The following is a 19193-nucleotide window of genomic DNA, read 5'->3' as shown; positions in this document are numbered from 1 at the left end:
AGCTTGCATGTCTTCATCGATGTCACTCTACCTTGACCTTCATAGCTGGTTCAACTTCTTTCTTTCGTAATTATGTGATGGGCTGGACAATAAATATACTCTATAATAGCTTGTAAGCTGTAATCCACTGCCTAATGGGCTGTAACATTAGCTCTTCTTTATTTATATTTGAAAAGCTTAACACAAAAAAAAACAGATGGTATACTATTGTGTAACTTCTATTCTAACAAATAATTAACCAAAATCATTTGAATTAACAAGTGCAAACCCGAATTCAAAACCACCACTTTTAGATTTCGTCGACAAATATGTACGATGACGACAACAAAGTTTCAGACAAAGGACATGATGAGGTCAGAAACATCATCAGGAGATTTAACAAGTACTACAAGATTAATTTACACTACGACAGAGAAACCTTCTTACTAACATTATATAACACGACCAACTAAACAAACCAACGTGCTTCACGCGCCACGAGCAACGGCGGAAGCTCCGGCCACAATCTTGACCTCTTGATTCTCCGCCGGGAAACTGAAATTAGTAGGCGCGTGAGGACCATTCAGCTGAACCGCAGCGTTATCATAAGCGAGAGCGGCTTCTTCGGCGGTGTCGAAAGTACCCAGCCAAAGACGATCACGTAGTCCCTTGAGAGCTCGGCCGCACCTTATCTCAGCCGCCCATTTCCCCCACGGTCTCTGCCTCACTCCACGGAACTTCTTCTTTCCCTCCGCCGCCGTCGCCTTGAGAAACTCCGGCGGAATCCGGATCTTGAACCGCGTTTTGCAGACATCGAGTTTGTTATCGGAGTCGGAAGGGTTGATTACGATCTCCTTGACGAGCCGTTTCCCACGGCGGCGAGCGTGGGATGCTTCGGAAACCTCCTCCGCCTCTTCTTCGCTGCTAGAAGAATCGGTGGCTTCTGCGTCTGTGAATGAGATTCTGACGATACGCTTCATCGGAGAGTGAGGTGGTGAAATTTGAAAATTTAAGGTTTGCTTTCAGAATCTGTTTTTATTCTCTGAGAATCTCTTTTTTCCTGATGCTTCTTTCTACATTTGATTTTTTTATTAATTTATAACCAATTATGAATCATCTCCAGATTTTTTTTTGGTTTGTTTCGGAGATGAATGACGACATGTGAAGTAATAGTTTTGTCATAAAATCGATAAGTTTAGTCTTGCCCATACGGTCCATTTAAACTTTTGAGACTAATACTTGTAGTTTTTCTTTTCCTACAAAAAATAGTATTATTTGATTTTGTAATTATGATATAAAATAATATCTTTAACAAACTAGGTGGCATGGAAACTAGTGTTAGAAAAAAAATACGAACCCGACTCAAATTAAGATTACAAACCGGACTGGATACAACATGTATCTCGAATACGTTCAAAACTACTGTATCTAAAGAACTATACCAAATCATATCCGAACTGAAAATTAAATGAGTACCAGAAATATGTTCGGAAAGCAATAGTCAAAAGATCAGTAAGTTTGGCAATAGTCAAAAGATCAGTAAGTTTGGCGAATAAATAGTTGAATATTGGCGACAAAAAATTGTTGAATATTAAAAACGGGGGTTTCCAAAAGAAAAAAAAAAAACTAAATAACAGGATATTTTAAGGGGGGCAATGGGTAGAAAAATTATTGAGTTGTATAGTATGTATTAATTCCTCTTTTGTTCTCAAAACCCACACGCACTCTATACAAAAGAACTATAGAGCAAATGAAATGCAAATGACGGTAACAAAAAGACCGAGCACATCGCCGGAGAAGAATTATGGATTTTCTTTGATTTAAGTTCTGCTTATTTTGGATTTTTGCCAGTTAAATTTTTTTAAAAAAATTAGGGTTTCCTTTAATTTAGGGTTATGCCTGAGTTTTTTTTTGAATTAGGGTTCTTAAGACGAACTATGGTTTATTTTTATTTATAGTTCTTCTTATTCTGAATATTTTTAGGTTTGGTAAAAAAATTATTATTTTCTTTAATTTAGGGTTCTTCTCTTTCTACTTCTTAAAGATTTTTTAGTATGTGTTTTTATTTATTTTATCTAAAATTTGAATTTAATAAAACTCGGTATAATTTAACTGTAGAATTCGATATAACTATCTCAGTAGCACTCATTATAACTTAGTATAACTAAGTTAATAGAACTAAATAAAACTATGTTAGTAAAACTCAGTGCAACTAGTTGGACTAGTATAAATCTATCAATATAACGTAGTTGAACTAGTATAACTAATTGGACCACTATAACTATATGAGTGTAATTTAGTTAGATAAAGATAATTAAAATTTGAAAAATAAAAAATTCCAGATTTTTAAATTCTCAATTATTTTTTACTTTTAAAAAAAAACAATTAATTTCAAAAATAATAAGGAAATATAATAAGGATGAAAATAGACATGTAAATAATATGTCTATTTTGCCTCAAGATAAGCATGTGAGTTTCCTAATTGTCTTTTGACTAGTCTCTTCTTTCTATCACATATTATTTACTTCCCATCAATGAACAAAACATGGTTGTGTTCAGGAGGTTATTGGGAAGCAAGAGAACTTTGCCCCAATGATATTCTCAGATAATTTAGCAATTTGGATAACGGACTGAAAAAAACTACCTGAACAACACACAAAAAAACACTTAGGCTGTTTTTTTTAACACTTAAGCTGTTGTGTCTGAATAATTTGTTTCGAAAGATCAAAAGGGCAAGTTTTTAGTTACTGAGAATGAACTAGGACATTATAAATCAGTTACAAAAAAAAAAAAAAACTAGGACATTATAAATGATATGGTCCAGCTTCTACTTCAGGAGAGTTGAGACATTAAAAAAAAAATCTAGAATCTAATGTGTAATTAAAGCTATCCACTCCTCAATTAAATTACTAAATTGAAGTAATCCTCCTCGAGCAGGTTAACCACCCAACCCACTTTCAATTCCCACTCTCTCAAACCAACGCGTGTAAACCAACGCAGAAATCTCATCACGTTAGATGCAGAACCGTGGATCACACGCGCCGGTGGAAGAACGTGTGCCATTACTCTTAACAATCGAGATTTAAAAAAAAAAAGAAAAAAAGAAAGTTCACAACCGACCGGAGATCTAAGAGAGAATCCTTGTCTTCTTCATAGCCTCCTCCAAGTTCTTTACGTCTCTCTCTCTCCGGCAAGATCTCAATCTGAGCTCTCTCTGAGCTTCTGATTATTATTTTTTTTGAGATCGATGGGAGCAGAGAAGAAATGGCTATTCACACTCTTCACCGTAGTATTCATCTCCGTCTTCCTCCTCCTCTTCCTCTACTCCATCTCCGCCTTCACCTCCAACCCTTCTCTCCCTTCCCCTCTCCGCCACGGCCCTCACTACCCTCCCTCTTTCGCCTACTACATAACCGGCGGCCGCGGAGACAAAGACCGGATCTTCCGGTTGCTCCTCGCGGTTTACCACCCTAGGAACCGGTACCTTCTCCATCTCGGCGGAGAAGCCACCGAGGCGGAGAGGGTCGCTCTTCTCTCCGACGTGAGGTCTGTTCCCGCCGTGAGTGCCTTTGGGAACGTTGACGTGTTGGGGAAGGTTGATCGGTTATCCGAGAACGGCGCTTCGAAAACGGCGAGTACTCTCCATGCCGTCTCCATCTTGCTGAAGCTTGATGGGTCTTGGAGTTGGTTCGTTGAGCTTAGTGCCTTTGATTATCCCCTCCTTACTCAAGACGGTATGTTTCTTTGAGATTGTTCGCATCCATAAGTGGAAAACGTGATCAGTGTTATTGATTAGGACAATGATTTCTATTTTTATTGCAAAAAGACTTGCTTTTTGAGATTTATTACATCCACTTACTTGTGTCTGTTTGTCTTCATATGAATTCAAAGTTAACATTTTTTTTTTCACTCTCTCAGACCTATCTCATGTGTTTGCCTCGGTGAATAGAAGCCTCAACTTCATTGATCACACTAGTGACCTTGCTTGGAAAGAGTAAGTGTAGATTTCACTTCCTGTCTTTGTCTTTTCATGACTCTGTTGGTAATGGATGTTTCTGTAGATCTCAGAGAATCAAGCCTATTGTTGTGGATCCAGCACTCTACTTAGCTAGAAGAACACAGCTCTTCACTGCTACTGAGAAACGACCAACACCAGATGCTTTTAAAATCTTTACAGGTTACAAGATTTCAGTACCCTAAATAATACTCTATGTGAATACTTTCTAACCATATGTTTGTTATTTATATCACGGCAGGCTCGCCGTGGACGGTACTGAGCAGGTCTTTTCTCGAATACTGCATCTTTGGCTGGGAGAACTTACCGAGAACCCTCCTCATGTATTTCAACAACGTCATCCTCTCTGAAGAATGCTACTTCCACACCGTGATCTGCAACGCCCCCGAGTTCAGTAACACGACGGTCAACGGGGACTTGCGGTACATGATATGGGACAGTCCGCCGAAGATGGAGCCGCACTTCCTCGGCGTATCCGACTTCGATCAGATGGCTCAGAGCGGAGCAGCTTTCGCTAGGCAGTTCAAGAAAGACGATCCGGTTCTTGATATGGTTGATAGAGAGATCTTGAAACGTGGGCGTTATAGGGTCACTCCTGGAGCTTGGTGCGCGAGCCGTGGTAGCTGGTGGAACGATCCTTGCTCGGAGTGGGATGATGTTAACGTGGTGAAAGCTGGACCTCAGGGTAAGAAGCTGGATGAGACGATGACGAATTTTCTTGATGATTTGAATTCGCAAACTAATCAGTGCAAGTGAAGTAGGAATGGTTGGAAGCATATTATTATACACGGGGACACACGACACGAGATTACATTTGTTTTCTGTCTGTAAGGTTCATTCTTTGAGCAATAGTGGCGCTGTAATTATACGAGGAGAAGAGAAACGAGAGATCTTTTTTTTTCTCTCTCTTCTCTCAAATTTTGTAATCCCGATTCCCGACAGAACCAACCACTGTTTCACTATTCGATGAACTTTTGTTCTTGGTGGATCTTGGTTAACGGAGACTTGTCGTTTTTAGGGTTTAGAGTATGCATACGGGTTCAAGTCAAACCAGTTTGGGTTATTCGGTTTTTTTGGTTAGTTCGGTTAGCATGATCAATGTGCATTTTGCAAGGCTAAAAAGCATGATGAAGGTTCTTTAATGAAATGGAACAGAGGAATTGCAAGCCAAGTCTTCACGTTTTTTGTAGTCTGATCAATGGACTCGGCTCCGAGGGAAAAACTGAACCAAGCCCTGGAGTTCTTCGAGAGTTCAGGGTTTCCCCTTGAATCTCCCACTTACAGTGCACTAGTAAGAGCTTGTTGCTGGTCACAGAGAATGGAAGATTCATTCAAGGTCGTGCAAGAGATGAAATTAGAAGGGATACGCCAAATGCTAGAACTTATGTGATCATTGTGAGGATGTTCGTGCACTGAAAATAGTAGAACTGAATTTTCGGGCCTAAAACTTATTCATTAAAAAGAAAAGTTGCTGGAAAATCAATATCGGAATAATCACAAAAGTTTTCTAAAACGAAATTGTACGAAATCCGACTTCGAGCCATAATATGTACCTAAAACAATTATCTATATATATGAATAATTAATTCCAATACTCAATTTAATATATTTGGGTATTTGGTCCATATTGAATTTTTCTGTTTTGACAATTGCATTTGCAATTCAGTTATGAATAAATTTGTTTCTGAAGTTTAAACAATTTTGTTTTTAGAAAAAAGTTTAAATAGTATTTTTTAGGTTTATAAATTTGTTAGCTGTTAATTTTAATTTATTTATGTTTTATTATATATGGTTTTCAGTTCATATAATACTCAGTTTATCATGATATGATGATATTGTCATGTATAATTCAAGTACGAGTTATTTGAGGAAGCCACATACATAAATTTTACTAAAAAAAGATTGAAAATATATTGAATTTAATCATATATACATCAATATTTTTGGAACAGATAACCCGACTAATATCCAAAAAAAAAAAATATTTCGCGTTCGGTAGGATTTAGACATGTAATTAAACCCAAACCAAACCCGATTAAACTCAAATCGAATCCATCTAAGCTTTTATAATATCGTTTTAATATCTGACTGGACTTAAAACTCTTTAATCAGAAACTTCTAACTCAGATGAATCTGAACCAAAATCCAATTGAGACTGCAATTGTTCATTCCTAGATATGGCGATCAAAATATGGGTTGAGATGAACGTTAAAGAGTGTTCGTCAAGGAATGCACATGTTCTCGGTTTGATACCAATTATGTGCCATGAAAACAAACTAATGAGGCTTGTAAGTATTTCAATGAGATGTTAAATGTGGGTATCAAAACACCAGGTCATATGTTTACGGGACCGGTCCTAGACCATGCGTAGTGAAACATTTGCAACAGGTCCCTGAAATTTTTGAAGAAAATTACAAATATAAGTCTCCAAAAATATTTTTTAGGCCCTCAATTTTTTTTTATATAGACATTGCAATAGACCTCCAAAATTTCAGAGTCGGCCCTGAATGTTTATGTCTAAAACAAACCCTGCTTGATGAAAGCCGAAAATATAAAGTTGTGGATTCGGCTGTGAAGATGGATAGGCTGAAAAATATCCAACTTACAATTATGTCATGTATAGGTTTAAAATATATGTATTATTCTTTTGAAAAATATACACATGTGAATTGGATTTTAGTAATGATGTATCATTAGTTCATTACTAATACAAACCACTAGACTATAGTTCATGCATGGTCATTGGTCAATCTCAAAAAATCTTCATAGTTTTGAGTTTTCGTCTAATTTTATCACCGAGAGTTTTCAGCAAAGGGTTTCAGGTTTTTTAGTACATAGTTCTAGAGACCAAGTGCTAATGAAATCCTAAGTGTACTAAGATCACACTGGTATTGTGAAATGGTGAGAGGCTAAAGCTTTCACGCTTACAAATGAAGTGTTGTTTTGATCATATTACTGTAATTACAATTCAATAAAACTTATAAGTGTAACTTAGCCAATTTCTAACAGTCTCGTTTTTTTGTGTGAATCCATTGTCTCATGTATTTGATCTGTCATCTTCTCACAAAGGTTCTCGCTTCTCTTGCTTGATCAAACACACATTCATTCATAATAAAAGAGTTTACACCCCATTTTCGGGGGAGTTAAGCAATGAGAGAGTTGATTTTGCCACCGAATCAGCCATCTCATTCCTCAAACGTGGTACATACGAAAAAGAAATAGAATCAAACAAAGAACTAAAGTGATAGATGTCAAAGGTTCTCGCTTCTCATATTTGAGTTTGTTTGCCAGACTACTACTACTATTATTATGTTTTACTCGGCCTTTGTTCCAACTGGATCCAGAAGGATATAGACCCAACTATAAATGGAAATCAAACTATATAAAAAATTAATAATATTATCATAATAATATTTCAACACATAGGATGCGCCTAGATGTCATACAACCGTTTCTTTGAACCTCTTATTGCATATACTATTTTTGGGTGTTCTACTATTTACTTCAGTTTTTAATAATTCGGTATAAACGTATAACTATCTTTCTAGACCGGCCTCGCTCCAACTTCTCTCTAGCGACAGCAAGATTTGATCGTTGTTTCCGGCCGACGGTGAGGCTCTCTCAGCCGCCGTCGGTCCGGCCTTTCACCTCTCATGTTTTCTTTCTTTGCGTTTATAGTTTGCGTAGTTATATTATCGGCTTCCGACGTCGCACCACTTCCACGGTGGACGGTCGGCTTTTGACTCCGGCGCTGTGCCTCTCCTTCTAAGGCGATCGTCCGGCTTCGGTCTCCGCATCGTAAGGTGTGATCTCGACGGCGGATGAACAAATTTTCTCGGTGGTCCGGTTATGGCTTGATGGTAGTCTCAGCTTTGCTTCATGATGAGAATTCGCCGGTTGGTGGGCTCTATCCGGGAAGAAAGTGATGGGTGAAGATGACGACTTTGGTGGCTCGGGAAGAGATCTCGGATAGGCCGATGCATCTCTCCGTTGAAACGAGTCCAGGCGAAGATGTGGAAGGGATTGGGTGGGAAATCATGTTCCGACGGTGATCGGTGTCCCGGTGAAGCGGTGTGGTTCTCCGGCGAAAATCCTTGGCGGTGACGTCGATGCGGTTTGGTTGACGCGTGTGCCTCGTGTGGTGAGGTTTCAACACGTGTTCGGTGGGGAGATCAGTGAAGACGTGTTTTCTCTTTACGCGCCTGCACGTGGGACGTCTCAACCGCAAGGATCTTGTGACGTGGGCCTTTGTTGGGCTCGTTTAAAGTTTGGGCCAATGTGTGGGCTTTTAGACTGGTTTTTACTTGTTTGTTTGTACGGCTGGAGCCCATTAAATTGGGCTTATGTTATGTATGGGCTTTTAGCCTTTTTTCAATAATATTATTAGATGGAAAAAAAAAATTCGGTATAAACGTCGATACTCAGCAATACAAGATTGGAGCTGTTATTATGGATCCGGGTGCCGCTATCTAGGAGGAAGCTTCTCCTCAGGAAGTTGGCTTCGCAAGCAATCCTGTTTCACCTATGAAAACAGAGAAACAACTTGATTCATAACAGCTCTCATGTTTTCAGGTCCATCGACAGAGAGATGAGGAATATCATTTCCTCTAGGCGATTAAATAAGGGAGGTTTATTGTATTGATGATTTAAAATAGGATGGGCAAAAAACCCAAACCAAACCGAACTGAACGACCCAACCGAAATTAAACCGACCAAACCAAACCGTGCTACTTATATGATCCAATTGGTTCATATTTTCCTCAACCCGAATGGTTTGGTTTGGTTTGGGTTTAAACCGAATCAAACCGAACCAAACCGATAATCCAATATTTTTTTTCTATAATATATATATATATATTGTAAATTTTATTTAAAGTTTTGTTTTCCATTTTTTTAACTTTTATATATTTTTTAAAAAAATCTAAATATGATTCAAATAATACTATTATATATATTCTCTAATCCTAATATCTAAAGATCGTATTCACAACAAAACCTAAAAATATATTCATCTAAATAGTAGCGGTCTCGCTTTTCTCCAATATCCATTGTCTAAAGGTAAAATTATGTAATAAAGTTATTGTTTGATATTTTTAGTTTTTGGATACACCGTTTTTTTTTTAATTTTAGTAATGGATTTTTTTAGCTAACAAATTTTGTATTCCCACTCTATTTTTTATAGTTCGCATATCCAAACTATACTGAACCAAAATAAACCATAATAAAATAAACTGAACTAAATATAAACCAAACGGAACTAAATCTAAACCAAACCGAACTAAACCGAACCAAACTAAACCCAAACCGAATCTAAACCAAAGCTAATTTGGTTTTAATTGGGTTGAATTTTATAAAACCCAAATTAACCAAACCAAAACCAAACCCAAACCAAAATTAAACCGATATACCCACCCGTAATTTAAAAGAATTCTGGTTTTTATTGAAATCTCCCCTTATTGTATTTAGTATTTATAAAAGTTCTATCAAATCCACTCTTATTGAATTAGTCATTTATTCAAATTCTTTCAACTCCACTCTTATTGGAAAATAAGGATTTGAGCCACAGTATTTACGAATTTTTTTTGGAATTATTAGATAATTAGTTTTATAGACAAAATTCACTAGAAACAAATACCATCTAATGAGATGGTATTTCAAAATAAATAGATAAAACAATTCTCCTCCTTAAGTCTTTTAGTTCATTTATGGTTTTATGGTTCCGATAAGTGCTTAATCATGTCCATTGTAATGGATATTGTTGATGCATCTTGTTTTTTCTTTATTTTTGCCAAATTGCTTCAAATTTAGATCTTTCTCGTAAAATTTTCTTTTACTTATATGATATTTACGTTTTAGAAAAAAAAATTGATATAATGGTTAAATCGAATACAACAAAAAGTAGAACTCAGACAAAACAAAAACCAAAAGACTAGAGAAACTCCAACACCATACATTATATAGCCGAGAAAACCGACGCAAGAAACTCTAATGGCTTAGAAAACCCCCCATCAAAAACAGAACACACATATGTTTTGTTTTCTTTCATTCTGTTAACAATACAGCTAGGCGGTTGATAATTGTTGAATCTAAGTTCGAACAAAGTTAACCAATAATTTGATGATGATATATATATATATATATATATATATAGAAATATTTGATGAATTATTTTATTTTGAGATATACTTTTTTATTCTATAGGGGGTTATTGGAATCACAATTTGGAAGGAGTTTAGTGATTTAAAAGTTGAAAGATTTTTAGAAGTTAAATAGAGTTAACAAATTTCTATCAAATACTTTGTATGGATTTCAACAGATTTTATTAATTATCATGGATTTGCATAATATATTTTTTCAAAATATTTCTCGTTATAAGGCAATGTATACAATTTCTCTAGAACTTTTCTAAAAATAAAATCTCGAAAAAACCATATATATATAACATCAATTGATACAATAATACACATTTCTCATTTCCTTATGTTTGGTGAGATCCTGTTCTTATTGGTTTTTTTGTGATAATAATCAGTCTTGTTTTCTTTGACTTTTGTGATTTTCTCGAAACACTATTTTAGTTATCGTATGAGTTATATTTCTTCACCATTATTAAATCAAACAGTTGTTTTGTCAAATATAAAACTATAAAAAATATAATGAATTAAAGATCATGTGAGTTTGGTTGCTTCACCATTGTTGAGTTTGATTTACTGTATTTACGTAGATAAATATTCAATATATGTATGTTTTTTCTTACTTCACAGATTTCAGAAATCTTATGAATATATGTGATATTTTAAAGTCTAGTTTCATGAGTAAAAATATAAGGAATCCACCTTCCAATAACAATATAATTTAATAGAATAGTAAAATCTACAATAACTAAACTTTATGAATAACAAAGAATTTGAGTGGAATTTAGAAGTCATCAAACCAATAACAATGGATTTTGGTAAAACTTTTAAAATCTATAAACTAATAATAGTGGATTCTCAAATTTTTAAAACTCCTTTAGAATTCTTTAACCAATAAACCTCCTATATGTATTTTACCAATATTTTCTTCTTTGTTTCAAAATAAATTTGTTGATTTTTGTTTGTGGACTTGTTGCACAAAAAAAAGTTTAGTAGGTCGATCTTCATTTACGAATGAATTTATGAAAAAGAGCTAAACCCATCCTCAACAAAATTCAACTGATTACACACATCAGCAGCGTACGATATTAACATTTATGTTTGTATTCAATTTCTTTTATCGTCTAGTGTTAATAATGTGATAGATAGAAGATTTTGTATATATATGCTAGTTAAGTCAATGGACACAAACTTTCTGTAAGAGCAAAGTTTTAATATAACGTGGAACGTTTATGGAAGCTTGAGTATTGGTAGGTGGGGAATTTGAGTATTCAAAAAGAAGGGTTGGTGGACATTTCAGATGAGATTAATTACTAGTGGTAATTAGTACCGAACCTATAATCAGTTTCTTGGTTATTGTTTATTAGCATATGTCATATGTGCTGTTCACAAATACTTTTGATCGAGTAAAAATCTATATAACCCATGTATATGAAAAACAAAACATATACAACATACCAAACAAAAGGAAGTTCATCATTAACTATCACCCATCTAACGCCATAGCAGTAACATTCCAAATAAAGCCAAACCATGGTACACTTTTTTTTTTTTTATATCTCTGGTGTCTGGGCAGCCACTTTCCCAAATATCCCCCGAAGGGGTCCAGCGCTCCAGCAGTAAGGATGTTAAATCGCTGTGGCCGGGTTTCGAAGCTGGGTGGCGGGCACCTCAGCCGAGGTTCCATTACCACCAGGCTACAAAGCCCGGTTAACCATGGTACACTTATTCTATAACGAAATAAATTGAAGTCTACCTATCAACACTGCATACAAAATCTTGAAATAATAAGATTTTTTTTTTGAAAGAAAAATAATAAGATTTAATTTTGAAAAAAAAGTAATAATAATAAGATTTTCTAAGCATATATACACGAACTCTGTAATTTCGATAAAAATGATAAAAAAAATTATTTTTGAATCGGTTTTGTCTATTTTGCGGAACTTGAGTATTCAACCAGAAGGGTTGGTGGACATTTCGGATGAGATTAATTACTAGTGGTAATTAGTACCGAACCTATATATCAGTTTCTTGGTTACTTATTGTTGATTAGTACCGAATCGGTTTTGTCTATTGTTATATCAATAAATTTCGGTATTATTTGGTGTAATATATGATTTTGTTAAATCTGATTTCGTGAGATCACTATTAAAGTATTAATATGAAGATTCGAGTCACTCGACACGGCCCATGCATGTGCATATGTTGAAAATTCATATTTCTCTCAAGAAAATTACTTGGTGATAATGTGTTTAGTAATTTTTTGTCGATGTTACTTTGTGAAACATAATTTGGTTATTGCGATTTCTTATGGCGACTCCTAAATTTTTCTAACAGTGGTATCATTTTTTTTTTTTTGTAACTGAACAGTGGTATCAATTTTTAACATAGGAAATATGGTTATCATCACTACGCATTTGGTTGGCTTCGAATCTTCATATCACGATCAATATACATAAAATATATGCTTTTTCATGATGGTAGGTACGGTACAATGCATATGTATAAAATGCTTGTGGGTGTATTATATATATGCCTTGCGGTCGATATAGAAGGCATGCACCCGTGAGTCAACAACCAAAGGGTTCGTGTGTGATTGGTTAACACGTGCGAGGCTCTCTACTCCAGATGTTAAATCGATGCTTTGTCGTTATCCTTATTTTAACTCATCGTTGATTGCGTGGATTCTCCTCCTCCATAGTATATTTGTCCATCTTCTTTCTATAAGTAGTTAGGGTTCCTCATTATATACTTTCTTTACACTATCATAACTTATAAGTTTATAAATGGTAGATAACACATAAGACGAAGATGATGACGAAGAGTGGTTGGTTCGATGCTAGACTTGTCAAAGCGAGCAATCTGATGTGTTTCTCATCTTTGTTTCGTTGTCTGTTCGACCTTGGCCTCCATCTTTCCTCGAAAGCCTGATTCTACAACTTTGTTAACCCTTATCGATAATTTCATTCATGCATCCTTCTTCTAATCATATATATTACCAACTCCTAGGTATTGTTTTTTTTTGTCATCAACTTCTAGGTACTGATTTTTGATTGTATGAATAGAAATTTCAAGTTTCTGAGTTATTTTCAGATATACAATTTTAACACTAAGGCGTATATACACATACACAACTACTCATACAAAATATATATTTGATTAAAGATGTAGATGCTTATAACTTATATATAAGTCTTTTTGTCAACATAATAATAAATCATATGTTCATATAAACACATATTTTATTCTTTTGCAGAAGTTTTTAAATAGGCATGCGGATTTTTCTATACATGAAAGACCAAAATGGTATAGAAGAATTTGTGTAAAAGCATTTGGTTAATCTAGTTTGAGGGATATGTTAACCTATAATAATAACTATATGCACATATGGTGTAAACGCTTAATGTAGTACCAAAAACAAATTCAAAATTAATGTAATGTTTCCAACTCAAAAATAGTTGTGTGTTTTTCCAAGTTTTCTTGACAAAATATAAAGTAATCTAATATTTTGAAGTATTAGTTTAAAAAATAAAATAAAACATAGTATCATAACATCCCAAACTATCTCATATTACTAAATTTACTAAAATAATATGATTGATACTACTATGTATAAAATTTACTAAAAATAGAGCTATATTATCAAACAAAACAGTGTTTTTACTTATAAATCTCGTTAAAATACTAAAATGGTGTATATTAAAGTATATTTTTCTTAAAAACATGTAAATATAAATTTATTAAACATATTTATTTTTTATAATATAAATATATTTAAAATTGTATTATATGCAAAATGTATAAATTAAAAAAACATATTATGAAAGAGGTTTTCTATTTGATTATTTCATATTGTTATTTTATTGTATCTAGTTCGAAAATATATTAGTAAGTAATAACAATAATAACAAATTAAAATATTTTTAAAAAATCACTATATATTAATAATGATGAATAAGAAATATAAACAATAATATTATAGAGTTACACAATATATAACATTAAAATAAAAATTATATGTTTAAAACATTTGTAATAATATCAAATACATTTACAAAATGGAAAAATATCCACATGGACGTGGGGATTAAAATGTAGTACTTATTAATTTAGTTACCAATATTGTAAAAAAAAATACTCTTCTTGGAGGTCTAATATAGGAGGAACTCTTTCATTTTTGTAGTTTTCTTAACTAAAATGGACTTATATTTTAGCCCATGAAATTTCCGGGTCGAGTCTGCTTGCATCTCATTTACAGTTAATAAAGATTTATCTTAAACTACTGTGATGATATCTTTGCATTTTAGGATATGCTGGAGTCTTATGTTTCTAGTTTAAGGACTTAAGGTCTGGTAATCTTGTTTGGTTGGAAAAACGAGAGTGATAATCTGTTCAGCAGTCTCTGCTCTAATGCTGATGATCGTTAGCTAGATTCGTTTTCGCTTTGAGTATTGTACTGTTTCTCTTGTTTGAGTTACTTTTCGCTTCGTCTCCGGGGATTTACGCTGGAAAATACAGATTCTACAGATTATGGGCCATAATATGCCTTTTATGAGGATTTTGAAGATACAATTACACTGGGCCTGGACCGTAAAATTTGAAGTCAAATTCCGATCCAAAAAATATGAAGTCTGTTTTCCTTGGTAACCTAGTGGGTTTTAGAAAATGGATGCATGCTTGAAGTTATTGTTCCACAAAAGGGTTTACAGTGAAGTGTGTTTAACTCTCGTCGCATCTAGGCATTGGAGTTTTTACCCAAATCCGAAATACTTACCTAAATCCAAACAAGAAAATCAAAACTGGATCTGAACTATTATACAAAATATCTGAACGGGAGCTTAGTAGTGCTTTGTTTGGTTATAAACCCAAACCGAACCAAAATCCAAACTAGAATCCGAAATTATCCGAAATTAGTTAAATATGTTAATGTTTTTATATATGTAAGGTGATTTAGTTATTTTAGAGTTTTCAAAATATTTTTGTAGTTTGTTTTATTTGTTATTTTGAATACTTTAGTTTAATTACTTTTTAATTAGATTCGTAAATAATTTATATATTTTGAAAAACATTTTGTCAATTTGTGAGGTTTAAAAATGGGACGAATTTAAATACTGGTTATAATCTGATTCGAACCAAATCCAGAAGAAACCGGACAGAACCCGACCCGATAATTAATAAAATCTGAATGGAACTTATGAGTGTCACACCGAAAATCCGAATCAACCGAACCCCTCGAACGTCCATGCCTAGCTGCGACTAATTATTTTTTTGCGTGGAGATGTTATTTCACTTGGGAAGGTTTTATAGAAATTTTCATGACATGAATTCCGATACCAAAATAGTTATTCCCCTTGCATTATTGTGGTTAGGTGGCAGACTAAATTTGAGAATGTAATACAACATTTCTTCTGGGATTCAAGTCTGTTTTAAATCAAAATCACAACTACAGAGGAGTTTAGGTTTGGATTTTGTCCATGTTGTTTACACGGTGGTCTGGTAACAGAAGAACATCTGACTATCTTTTGATATTAATCGTAAAACATTTCAAATTCGTATGAGGTAATATGGTAGTTCGTCATTTTATTACACTAAGTGCATTTTTATGGAGCCGATAGGATTATACGATAAAACATATAAAATTTACTTTCTCGAGTTAGATTTGCTTACGGGAAGCACATATTAAATAGACTTCTGTTGAGGTGCCTACCATGGTCTGGCTGGCATATAAAACTCTTCAATCGTAGTTTCTTCCATGCAAAATAGTTTTTTTTTCTTTTTTTTTTTTGAGAAAGGGTTTACCATGCAACAATAGTTTCACATCCGTTCGATATGACATTAAATGTATGGTGTGAATCTAAAATCAACTCGAATATATTTATATCAAATGGATGTTTTTTTTGTCGAAATACAAAATAATGGATGATAGAGATATCAAATGGATGATTATATTGAAAAAGAAGTGAAGGGAACCAAAAGATAACGTGAGCAAAAATAGCCAAAGAACATGAAACCAAACAAGAAGCACATCAAACCAAACTAATGCCGGGATACACTTGTATTTGCCTTTACATGGCTTTTTTTCCTTTTAAACTTTCCACTTCTTTCTTTTTCCTTTATAGTTCTTTTTTTAAATAACAGAAATAAACAGTTTCCTTTCAAAATAAAATAAATACCAGAAATCGCACACTCCTTTATTTTGACAACAAGTAACCATACAAAAGCGGAATAACCATAAAAACCTACTTCTTCTATTGTGAAAAGAGAAATATGATATAAAAAAACATGACTTCGATATTTTTGAAAGTGTGTCGAGATTCACCCAAAAGGATAAAAATCATCACCAATGATAGAAGAACCATGAGGTAATTAGATTCATCATCAAAAGAAAAGAAAAAAAAAACACTTAAGCTTTTTTTTTTGATCAATAAAAAAACACTTAAGCTAAAACTCCAATATTCTTTGTGGTACCGAAAATAAGAGTTGGAGCTGGCATGGGCGGGTAGAGAGAGTGTGAATGGTCCCCAGCCGCAAAGCTTACTTTTTCGGGAGAATTACCAATTGTGACTCAAAACTTGGAGTCAAACCCAAAAGAGTACCCCAACTTGGGTCAAAGGCAAAAGTAACTTAAAAGGCTATTGAAATTACAACTATCTCCTTGTGAACAAACAAAAAAACGGATTTTTTTTTACGTTTCTACCCCTCGCAAGTCGTCTGTAAACAGACGACTTGAAAATAAGTCGTCCAGACGACTTTAAGTTAAGTCGTCTGGACAGTTATTCTTAAACATAATTTAAAAATTTTGTAAAAAATATTTTGATAAGTGAAAAATTGGAATTATGTAATTAACATATGTCTTAAGAGATATAAATTAATATATAACAAATTTCAATTGTTTTCAGCCCAGATGAGTGAAAGTAGTGAGTCATGATATTCTTTAGTTTATGTTTCATCAACATATGTTGTAGTATTGTATGTGTTCTTAGGGTTAGATTTTGGAAAGCATTAAAACCGTTTTTGAAAATTTTTAAAATTACCTAGGCGTGTTCGTTTCTGTGTATAGTAAACACTATTGAAGTATAATTTGATTTTATAACGTGGTTAGTAAGTTAATTTAGTCATTTTAGTTTAGGGGTTCATTTTAGGGTATTGGACGACTTAATATTTAGTCTTCTGTTCCCAGACGACTAAATATTAGGTCGTCTGATGTACATTATCAGCCAGAATAAGTCGTCTAAACCGGACCAAACCTTAAAGTTTACCAATGTACTTTTAAAGCTAACCGGATTATTTACCCAATATATAAGGTGATTTTTTTTTTTTTTTTTCATTTTCCGCGAACAGAAACCCTAACAGTTCTCTCTCACCGGCGATATCAAAGGCGATTCGAATTCCCACTATTTCCGAACAACCATCGTTCTCAACGTCGGCTATCTATCTCACTTCATTCTCACCGTTGTCGCCGCAGCTTCTTCTAACCCTAGCGCCGCCGATTCCTCTAAACCCTAGCGCCCCCGCTTCCACTATTTCCGAACAAACCGTCGCCCTCGCCACCGTGCTCACCAACGTTCTCACCGCCGCTTACTCTAAACACTAGCTAGCACCGCCGTTTCTTCTAAACCCTAGCGCCGCCGCTTCTTCTAAACCCTAGCGCCGCCGCTTCTTCTCTGTAAACCGTAGCGCCGTTTCTCTGTAAACCCTAACGCCGGTAAGTCATCAAACTCGTGGAAAAGATGAACATAAAACGTTGTCTCTTTCAATTTACTCATTCTCACCGTTTCACGTTTATTTTTTCAGATCTATAACCACAATGACGAGTACTCGAACTCCTTCTGCGACTAATCAGGTCCGCTTGAAATTTTTCTACTGGAAGACTTGTAAGTAAGTCGTCTGGAAAGTCTTCAACCTGGACGACTTAGTACGTCCATTTGGAAGACTTTCCAGACGACTTAAATATAAGTCGTCAACTAAGTCGTCCAGTTGGACGACTTTCTAGACGACTTATATTTAAGTCGTCTACTAAGTCGTCTGGAGTAACAATTAAGGCGTGATTGATTTAGCTTGTGTTCTGACTTCTATTGTTGTCTTTGATTATTTTGCAGACAAAAAGGATGGATATTCCAGAACTCCCCCGTAGGTTATACACATTAGGGGAAGAGCCAGAACCCCACAATAGCATTTCGTATCATACGGATAACACGAAGTTGCATACTGCTCTTAGGGAAGCTCTCACTGATGCTGAATTTGAAGAGCTCAAGGAGTCGAGATTGGGAGTTTTCATCAAGTTCAAGGAGCAGGGATTTGGTTGGGCTTCAAGGCTGGTTCACCACTTGCTCGGTTTAAAGCTGGACATTAAGAAGAAGTACGAGATGTGGTGTCTCGTTGGTCCAGAACCTGCGAGGTTTTCACTGTTAGAGTTTGAAAACATCACTGGTCTAAACTGCGACTACATCGAGGACCTTGAGACACCAGAATGTGAAGTTACCCCACAGATGGTTTCTTTCTGGGAGATGATGGGAGTTCATCGGGAAGCTGGGCCAAGTACTGATCAGATAATAGCAGCACTGAAGAGATGCGGGGATTGGTCCAGGGAAGATCGCAAGCGACTCGCGTACCTTTCCATCTTCACTGGATTCATTGAAGGGAAAAAGTTCTCAAGCGCTACACGAGCTACTCTCGCAAGGCTAGTGATGGATTTAGAAAGGTTTGAGAATTATCCATGGGGGAGAGTCGCGTTTAAGGTGCTGATGGACTCTTTGTGGAACAAAGATATTACTGGCTGTTACACCGTGGATGGCTTTATACAAGTTCTTCAGGTCTGGGCGTACGAAGCTATTCCGGGATTGGGTGCTAGTATTGGTCTACCCAGAGCAAACAGTCCGTCTCCACCGATTCTGGCTTACGACGGCAGCAGAGGCCGCAGATTCATGAAAGCTGCTATCTTGAGTCAGGTACCTTTCCATCTTCACTTAATTAAGTCGTCCGGAAGGTCTTCCAGCTGGACGACTTAGTAGACGACTTATTATAAGTCGTCTGGAAGGTCTTCCAGCTGGACGACTTAGTAGACGACT

At 35.0% G+C, this 19193-nt stretch overlaps 2 protein-coding genes across 2 annotated transcripts; one reads left to right on the top strand and one right to left on the bottom strand.

The window, feature by feature from the left end:
• Positions 1-233: 233 nt before the first annotated feature.
• On the bottom strand, positions 234-1135 carry LOC130497924 (ethylene-responsive transcription factor ERF070-like). The gene has a single exon (XM_056991181.1). The coding sequence runs from the start codon at positions 957-959 to the stop codon at positions 468-470; it is 492 nt and encodes a 163-aa protein (XP_056847161.1). The 5' UTR covers positions 960-1135; the 3' UTR covers positions 234-467.
• A 1685-nt stretch (positions 1136-2820) lies between these two features.
• On the top strand, positions 2821-4982 carry LOC108814343 (beta-glucuronosyltransferase GlcAT14A). The gene is made up of 4 exons (XM_018586894.2): positions 2821-3713; positions 3898-3973; positions 4041-4156; positions 4236-4982. Exons 1-4 carry the CDS (start codon positions 3227-3229, stop codon positions 4748-4750), a joined length of 1194 nt encoding a protein of 397 aa, XP_018442396.1. The 5' UTR covers positions 2821-3226; the 3' UTR covers positions 4751-4982.
• Positions 4983-19193: the final 14211 nt, after the last annotated feature.

The sequence above is a fragment of the Raphanus sativus genome, chromosome 7 (genome assembly GCF_000801105.2).
Source record: "Raphanus sativus cultivar WK10039 chromosome 7, ASM80110v3, whole genome shotgun sequence".
In the NCBI taxonomy this organism is placed as follows: Eukaryota; Viridiplantae; Streptophyta; class Magnoliopsida; order Brassicales; family Brassicaceae; genus Raphanus; species Raphanus sativus.
Note: the sequence above shows the minus strand (reverse complement) of the source record. Positions and strands in the feature narration are given on the sequence as shown.